This window comes from Myotis davidii, unplaced genomic scaffold (assembly GCF_000327345.1).
Source record: "Myotis davidii unplaced genomic scaffold, ASM32734v1 scaffold2166, whole genome shotgun sequence".
Classification (NCBI taxonomy): Eukaryota; Metazoa; Chordata; class Mammalia; order Chiroptera; family Vespertilionidae; genus Myotis; species Myotis davidii.
The window spans coordinates 43,090-53,047 of NW_006297299.1; the positions used below are offsets into that span (position 1 = coordinate 43,090).

At 39.2% G+C, this 9,958-nt stretch overlaps 1 protein-coding gene across 1 annotated transcript; it reads right to left on the minus strand.

The window, feature by feature from the left end:
* Window positions 1-613: 613 nt before the first annotated feature.
* Window positions 614-8,909, minus strand: LOC102759412 (NHL repeat-containing protein 3; the record flags this gene model as incomplete). The annotated part of the gene is made up of 4 exons (XM_006773108.2): window positions 614-1,175; window positions 2,283-2,395; window positions 4,711-4,802; window positions 8,678-8,909. Coding segments are annotated over 4 exons (669 nt in total), but the record flags the coding sequence as incomplete, so codon positions are not given.
* Between the last annotated feature and the right edge of the window lie 1,049 nt (window positions 8,910-9,958).

Sequence of the window (9,958 nt, forward strand, 5' to 3'; positions counted from 1 at the left end):
ATCATGGATAGACCTGGATAGCATTATACTAAGTAAAATAAGCCAGTCAGATAAATATAAATATCACGTGATCTCACTCATTTGTGGAATATAATGAACAACATAAACTGATGAATAAAAACAGATCCAGAGACAGAGAAGCATCATCAGAACGTCAAACCTCAGAGGGAAGGTAGGGGTGGGTGGGGGTAGGGGGAGAGATCAACCAAAGGACTTGTATGCATGCATATAAGCCTAACCAATGGGCACAGACATCAGGGGGGTGAGGGCATAAATGGGGTGAGGGGGGCGGGCAATGGAGGGATAAGGACACATATGTAATACCTTAATAAAGAAAAAAAAGAAAAAAGAACCAAGAAGACATACATCTGCCCTTAAACAAAGGAACTTCAGTGACAACCCACTTGGGGCCACTGCCTGCTATAGGGAATCTGTCTATCTCTCAATAAACTTTGCTTCCACTTACCTTCTTTGTCCGCAAACTCATTCTTTGATTCTGCAAGACAACGAGCCTGGATCCGACCACAGCACTTTCACTTGATTTTTTAAGCAGTTCATTTTATATAATGTGAACTAACTGGATTTTTGTAGTCTTCACATAAAATTCAATAAATTATCTGAAAGACCCATTTTTTATTTTTGTTTCTCCCCCATCTCCCAAGGATAATTAGTTTATCAGGACAAATAACTAGGTTTCCACCTTAGTCCCTCTTTTGACCCCATGTTTTTTAGAGTTACATTTGTTTCTCAAGTCACAAGAATGGTTGACACAACATAAAATTCTTAATGACTTTATAAAAACAAATTTTGTGATACTAGATCGGTTAAAAATAAAAACATGAATTATTGCGCTTGAACATTACTTAACAGTGAATTTGAGAATCTGAACCTTCACTTGAAAGATCTCCAGGGAGAGATACATAATAAATGGAATTATAGGAAATTAGCTTTTCAAAGGTACGTATTTTTGTACTTGTTTTGCTCCAATTTCTGCTACATATATTGCTCCAGTCTTTCCACTGATGTCTAAGAGATGAGGTAAAACTTGATCTGCTAGTTGGATTGAGCTTATCACAGAACAGTAGCCAATGCTTCCCACTGGGGGTGCTGCCACAAATAAGAGCCTGCTAAGATTCAGCTGGGCTACAATCAAATATTTCCCATCAGGAGTAAATCTAAAGAGAACACATTTGACATAACAAATTAATGTAAAATTATCATAAATGTTTATTTTCTCAACATTTTTATCCCCACAAGTGCTAAACAGCAGGTACCTACTTGCTGAAGGCTTTTATTTCCCCCAAATAATTTTATTAGCTCTCTGGTTGATAAATTATTTGTAGCACATTTTCTAGATTCATAATATGCTGGATTAGTTTTACCTGCTCCAAATATTTTTTTTAATGTAACATACACACAAACATATACACAACAACAACAAAAAAGAGCAAAAAGCACAATATTTCACATATGAATATATATAACAAACTGCTTACTAAATTGATTGATTTGTTCACTTAATTTATAACTATTGAGTTCCTAGTGTGCCTGCAGTATTCTAGATGCCAAGAATATGGCTGTGAGCAATAAACCCAAATCTCTACTCTCTTGACTTTTATTCTAGTGGGAGAATAAACAAAGAAACAAATAGAGCTAAAACAGAATGACAAGTAATTAAAGAGGCCATGATAAAACTTTAAGAAGGGTCAAGGGATACAGACTGATCAGGAAAAGGGGTGTATTTTATTAAGGGTTTAGGAGCAGGGACCAGTGGCACGGGAGAATCACTGAAAACAAGAATCAGAAGGACTCACAGAGAAGGCCAGATTGAGTGTTAAAGGGTTCTTTAAAAGAGAATTTTAAATTGACCTAATTCTATTAATGTGGGAAGAAGAGGTTTGTGAAGGTAGACATAGCCAAAGATTAGCTTAAATTAATTAAAAAAATAATATTATCATAGTTCTATTCAAAATTAAATAAAGAATCTATGTTAGGCTACAGAATCAACATTTTCACTTTCAATCTGTTTAAAAATTGACCAAATGCATCTCAAGGAAAATCTCTAGAAGAGGTCCAGCATATATTTGGGTCACACAGTGCACTGGGAATATAACTACCTGGAATTTAAAATATGATTGTATGTTTTCTGTGTACTGGCCTCCCTCCCCCGCTTTTCCCTGCTTAAAATTAACAATAAATATTTTAAAATTTCAGCTAGCTTTTCAGAGAACCTAGCATAAAGCAAATAAAATAAGCATTTTCAAATAAAAGGGAACAATTACCTGACTGAAGAAGGTCCCTCTTCTGTGAAACAATTATTCCATGCTCCTAACCACACTCCAGTGTCTTTATCAAATACCTGAATTCTTTTATTTCCTCGGTCAGCAACCCATACCTGAGAAACCAAAAAAGAAAGAAAATTTTTGCTGGAAAAGATCTATATCATAATGAAAAGAAAGATAAAAGGGGAGAGGAGAGAATGAATGTTTACTTTTATTAATTGCACATACATTATTTAATTCAGTACTTAGAGGTCCCCAAATAAGGTTATTAAAAACCCCATTTCAGATAGGAAATTAAAGTTCAGAAAGGTTAAATATCATGAAGTGATCTTACATAAGTGAGAGAACCACTTATGGCCATCTATATTAAACCAAAGCCTATAATGCTATGTCTGCTATACTAAACATTTGAATAACTAAAAAACTAGTGTAATCCAATATAATGCAGATGATTTGAAGATACTGAAACAACAGCATTCATTCATTACTCTAATATTCACTGTCACTGAGTACTGCCAACTTGTTGGTTCCTGGGCCAGGTAATAAACAAAGAAAGGAAAGTATTTTTGCTCCTCGGGAGCTCAGCCTACAGGAAAGCCAGGTATTCATTCATGCTGCACTATCATTAAACCTTTATCTGTTATTTACAAAGTTATGTCCAAAATGTTGAACCATTTAAAGAGGAAGCTTGTGAGATTTTAATTACAAAGAATGAAAGTAGGCTAACAATAGGTTTAATTTAGATTTTAGACTGCAATATGTTATTAAAGAAACTTTTGTTATACAACAAGAAGGTACATTCTAGTATTCTACATGATGTATGCAACCCACGGCATATGTACAGTGAAACCATTTTTAGTAACACTTGGCGAGGGCTGTAGAGCTATAAAGAATGGCCTGGAAGGGTGGTCCAACCCAACTGACCTCTGCCTCTCCACTTCAGGATCTTCAGATTTCTGGGGTTTGTGGATTCAGGGACTATTTTTTTCAGGGTAACCCTGATTATATCTTTATCAATGTGTATTGAAGTTTTGGTAGCCACTAAATTAATCTCCAATCAGAAACAAAGAATCATTGCATCACTTGAGAAAGGTTGTTGATCCCTAAATAAGGTAATTGATTTGGGGATTACAGTCTTAGGTTAATGACCAAGGAGGAAATACAGTTTAGTCCCTAGGATTGAGATCAAATATGCAGAAATAACTCTTTCATTCTCCAAGTCCTCTCAAAAAAAACATTTCTCATCATGGTGAATTTACCTGGGCTTTTGTCTTGCATGCTCAGAAATTTGATGTTCTTATCCCATGAGGACAAGTTAGTTCCAACTTTCTAGTTCCCAAATAACATACCAAGTTCACATGTTCAATTATCTTCCTATCTATGATAGAAAATACTTGAAAATTTTTATGATCAAAACATTCTTACTTAGTCAAATAGGAAACCAAATCATAATCCAGAAGGCTGCTTACTGAGCAAAGAATAAGTGGAAATGGGTTAAATTTCTAATGGCATGAAGCAAAGATAGTCTGATGCATCCACTGTGCACCAAGACATTTAGTCATTTAAGAAACAGGCATAAGATGACTACTACCTATTAGGCACTAAGATATAAAACAAAAGAAATTCATATGTACCCTCATACTGCCTACATTCTATTAGGGAGACAATTAAATCATTCTATTATAGTTACTATAATGGGAAGTACCATCTACTACAGGAAACCAGAAAAAGAAACTAATGATAACATTTTGGGTTAGAGTTTGGTTATAGAAAGGTAACCCCCAAGAATTAATATGCATTTTTAAAGGTGTGCAAAAGCAAAAGAGTGATAGTTGTTAGGGGTGAAAAAAAGAAAACAAATTACAATTTGCTGGTTAAAGCTCTCTGTTCCCTAGACAGAGTACAGCTAGTAAAAATAAAAGTTTGAAAAAAATAAAAGTTTGGCCAGGTGGCTCTTTTCAAGCTTCCAAGATTAACCTATTCTATCTGTTTTTTGACCAATACATTCTAGGAGTAACTTTGTTTAATTCTAGAATTAAAAATATATTTAAATACTCATAGTAGTTTTCCTAGTAGGAGAGCAACTATTTTTTTTTTAAATCAGGTAACATTCCTTATATTCTGTTACATTATGTGTTCCTTTTACCCTTTAAGTGAATAGAAAATCTGTTTTGCTCATTTCTAAATATTTGGAAACTACTATCATTATAGGACTCAAATACTTATAAGAGAATATGTTTGGTATACCCAGTCTCAGAAGTATTGTCAAGACATACTAGGATAAATACATCCATATCCACATCTATAATATACATGCATATCCAGATGTCCAGACATGAACAGGTGCATTAAGATCCATATGTACACTTAGACACACACAAACACCCTCAGACACACAGTTCCAGATACAATGACACTGTATTTTTACCCGGCCAGATGAATCAACTGTAACACTGTGAGGTATGTTGAACTTAGCAGGCCCTGTCCCATTTTCTCCATGCAACCAAAGCATCATGAAATCTATAAATGATAAACATATATGGTCATGGCAACATATCATAGAGAATATCTTATGCATTTGCATGTTATATTTTATGTCATAGGATGCAGACAAACTTTTCAATTATAACCCCACTAGAGGCCCAGTGCATGAAATTCGTACACGGGAGGGGGGTGTCCCTCAGCCTGGCCTGGACCCCCTCCAATCCGGGACCCCTCGGGGGATGTCCTGACTGCCCTCTCGCAATCTGGGACTGCTGATTCCTAACCACTCGCCTGCTTGCCTGCTTCATTACCCCTAACTGCCCTCCCCTGCTGGCCTGGCCACCCCCTAACTGCTCTCCTACCAGCCTGACCACCCCTAACCACTTCTGCCCCCGCTGCCATGGCTTTGTCTGGAAGGCTGTCTGGTCTAATTAGCATATTACCCTTTTATTAGTATAGATTCCTTCCTTTCTGTTTATATACCCACTAGAGGCCCGTGCACGAGATTTGTGCATGGGGGTGGGGGGAGGATGTCCTTCAGCCTGGCTTGTGCCCTCTCGCAGTCCAGGACCCCTTGGGGGATGTCTGACTGCTGATCGGGCCTAAGCTGGCACTCAGACATCCCTCTCGCAGTCCAGGACCCCTTGCTCCTTACCACCTGCGGCAGCAGACGTGGGAGAGGCTCCCATCACCGCTCCTGCACTCACCAGCCGTGAGCCCAGCTTGTGGCTGAGCGCACTCCCCCTATGGGAGTACACTGACCACTAGGGGGCAGTTCCTGCATTGAGCATTTGCCCCTGGTGGTCAGTGTGTATCATAGTGACCGGTCGTTCTGCCATCCAGTTGATTTGCATATTATGCTTTAATTATGTAGGATTTGCCTAATTTTTATGCTTCACAAAGAAAATCTGTTTCAAGCAATTTATTTCTTTAATGGTTCTCTACATGTGAATTTTTCATCACTCATAAACATTTAGGGTTCATGTCAACCTCTTCCTTCAACTGGTTCTGCTTGCCAACTAACCTGTTCTTTGGTTTTACCATTCTTCTGAGCTCAAATATTCACATTATGTTTCTATAGTCTATCTCATTTACTACCCTGTAGTCTGTTACATTGTGGCCCCCTGAAAAGATATGATCAAGTCCCAACCTCCAGTACTTATGAATGTGACCTTACTGGAAACAGGGTTTTGGCAGAAATAGTTAAGTTAGGAATTTTGAGACAAGATGATCCTGGATTTAGGGTGCATCTTAAATCCAATAGGAGAGGAAGACTTGAGATACAAACACACACAGTGAAGAAGGCCATGTAAACACAGATGCAGAGACTGAGTGATGCTGTCACAAGTCAAAAAAGTGTTTGGAACCACCAGAAGCTGGAAGAGGCAAGGAAGGATTCTCCCCTGGTGACTTTAAAGGGAGAATGACCCGCCTTAAAGATTTCAAACTCTGGATTCCCAAACCATGAGCAAATAAATTTCTGTTTAAGCCATCCAATTTTAGTGATTTATTGCAGCACCCACAAGAAGTTAATGCACCCATATTCAATCCATCTCCGAAATTTGTTTCTTTCTTTCATAGAAATTTTCAGATTCTTACTTTAGCTCCACCTCATCTTCCTTCAACTATCACCAACCAAATTCAGTTACTAGGTGATAAATTAACTACATAGCTTCCACATGACAGAACTTACCACAAATATATCCTGATGTAGTATTGTATTTTACAAAAACGTTGCTTCTATAGCATCACTTTTCTACTAAAAAACAGCAAAGGGTCTTTTTCTTCTAAAATTTTATTTATTGAATTAGAGAGACAGAGAACGGGAGAAAGAGAGAGGAACACAGGGGGAGAGAAACATCGATTTGTAGTTCCACTTATTTATGTGTTCATTGGTTGCTTCTTTTATGTACCCTGCCAGGGATCAAACCCTCAACCTTGGGGTATTGAGCTGACAGTTTAACCAACTGAGCTACCCAGCCAGGGCCACAAAGACTCTTTATAGGCAAATCAAGGCTTCAAATCCTTAGAGAGACTGTTCCATGACATGACCACTGCCAGACCATGAGCTAGATCTGGCCCAGATTGTTTCTCATAAATCCCCTCAGAGATGTCTGATCTACCCCTCTCCTATGCTCAAAGGCATGCTGGTTCCTGGAATAGGCAGTTGCTCTGACCATGGCAAGCTTGCAAGGCCTTTTCCTCTTGGTAACCCTATTCATTCTGGTCTTTTCTATATAACTAGAGGCCTGTTGCACAAAGAGATTCATGCAATAGGCCTTCCTTTCCCCTGGCTGCTGGCACCGGTTTGCCTCTGGCACCCGGGGCCCAGGCCTTCACTCTGGCCGAGTTCTGGCTGGAGCCGGCCCTGAAGCCATGAGGCTTTGCTGCTCCGCCGGTCCGGGAGCCGTGAGGCCTCGCTGCTCTGTCGGCCCAGGAAACATCAGTCCTTGCTGCTCCGCCGGCCCCGGAAACGTCAGGCCTCGCTGCTCCGCCAGCCCCGGAAATGTCAGGCCTCGCTGCTCGGCCGGCCCCGGAGCTGCGAGGCCTCGCTGCTCCACCGGCCCAGGAAACATCAGGCCTCACTGCTCCGCCGGCCCCAGGCTGTCAGGCTTCGCTCCACTGCTTGGAGCTTACATATGCATCTTTGTTGGCAGTTAATTTGCATATCATGCTGATTAGCCGATGGGAGGCGTAGCAAAGGTACGGTCAATTACCATGGTTGTCTATTATTAGATAGGATTCTTTAGCACCTACCATGCAGCTTGAAGGATATGCATATCTTCTTGCTGCCTCCCTGGGATGTGCCTCCTATGTAGGTTCCCTCAGTAAACTCTATCTATAATGCTGGGATGTCAGCTGCTTTTTTTTTGTTTTTTGGCCCTAGTTAAATTTTCCCAACATAAGCTCTCAAAGATATCCAAAAATCTTATTTTCAACTCTTTATAAAATGCATCTTAAAGATCCTTTCCTAAAGATCTACTATCATCATCTGAAGACTTTGTGTAATAAAGGCTTGTGAATGGTCCTCCTATCCCGCTCTTATCCTCCCATTGAACCCAGCTTAGTGTAAGAACTATTTCCTTCTTGAATTCTTATCCTAATTCTCTAGTCAATATAATTTCTCCTCCTAATCTTTTTTTAATAATTTTATTAATATGATTAACAATCAATACCACACAGTAACATTTAACTGATTTCTTTTTAATAAACCTGCACCTAACATACTACTGAGGATGCAGAGCAGGGAATTCAATAAAACACTTGCTGATTGCCTGGGCAGTGTGGCTTGATGTTTAGAGTGTCAGCTAGCTCACTGAAGGGTCGCAGGTGGATTCCCAGTCAAAGGCACATACCTCAATGGCAGGTTCATTCACGGCCCTGGCAAGGGTGCGTGCTGGAGGCAACCAATCAATGTCTCACATCGATGTTTTTCCTTCCTTTCCTTCCTTCCCTCCCTCCCTCCCTCCCTTCCATTCTCCCTTACCCCTTCCACTCTATCTAAAAGCAATGAAAAAATATCCTCGGGTGAGGATTAAAAACACACACACAAAAAAACACTTGCTGATCAATCAAGTTTCACGATAGCTCTGGAATGCCAGGTTTCTGAACCCTCAATCCTTAACTGGATAGAATAACCATTTATTTCTTCAGCCCACTATAAGGTCTCATACTGCCTCCAGTTCATTTCAAAGGAAACATCTAGCTTTTGGTGAATAAGCAAATCTATTATCAGAATCATTCATTATTGGCCATCCCACACATCTGTTCTGATTTTTTCCTGGTAATACATTTGAGCCCTTTACAGACTCATATTCAATAGTTACAACATTATTATCAGTATTAAACAAATTAAATACAACTTGTTAAATAATGTTCTTATATAATACCATTAAAATTAAGCTGTGTACCTTGGGACAACTTGATCAATCTGTTATTCAATCCTCCATCTCCATCCACAATGTAAATATCTCCTGTGTCCTCTACATATAATTCTGCAGGGTTATCAAACTGCAGGGGATTCAAACCAGTGCCTTTTTTGCCTGGGGTACCCAAGACTTGAACAAGATCACCAAGGGAATTATATTTTTTAATAGTATGACCAAAGGATCCTATAAAAACAGGAATGCAAATACAGACATTTCACAAATACAACCACTTTACAAACATGTTTTTCAAATACAGTTGACCTTTGAACAATGAAGCAGGGGAAGGTATGTTAGAGACACCGACCTCTGCCCAGCTGAAAATCACATATAACTTTTAACACCCCTAAAACTTTAACTACTAATAGCCCACTGCTGACTAGAAGTTACTGAAAGCTTAGACAGTCAATTAACACATGTATGCTATGTGTATTATACACTGTATTCTTACAATAAAGCTAAATAAATGGAAATGTGCCCTGGCCAGTGTGGTTCAATTAGTTGGAGCATCGTCCTGTGCACCAAATAGTCACAGGTTTAATTCCCAGTCAGGGCACATACCCAGGTTGTGGGTTCCATCCCCAGGTCAGGATGCGTAAGGGAGGCAACCAATCAGTTTCTCTCTCATCGATATCTCTCTCTCTCTCCTTCTCTCCCTCTCTCCCCCACTCCCTTGCTATTTCTGAAATCAATAAAAAATGTAAAAGAGAGATAGTAAACATAAAAGAAAACTAAAAAAGACCCAGTCAGAAATGAAGAATACAGTATCTGAAATGAAAAATACACTACAAGGAATCAACAGTAGGTAGATGCAGCAGAAGACTGAGTCAGTGATTTGGAAGATTAGGTAACAGAAAGCACCCAATACAAAGAACATACAGTGATAAAAAAAGGAATTTAAGAAAATGAGGATAGTTTAAGGGACCTCTGGAACAATATGAAGCATGACAACACTCGCCTTATAGGAATACCCAGAGAAGAAAAGAAAGAACAAGAGATTGAGAACCCATCTGAAGAAATAATGACTGAAAGCTTCCCTAACCTGGTAAAGTAAGAAGACATGCAAGTCCAGGAAGTGCAGAGAGTTCAACACAAGATGAATCCAAAGGGGTGCACACATATTAAAATGGAAAAGGTTGGAGGAGAAAATGTTGGCTGACTAAGGCAGATCTGTAGTGTACCCCGTCACAAGGCCAGACTGGAAATACAACTAAATTAGAGAACACAAAAAACAAAACAGAGCACAGGAGTTTACAGCTACTCACC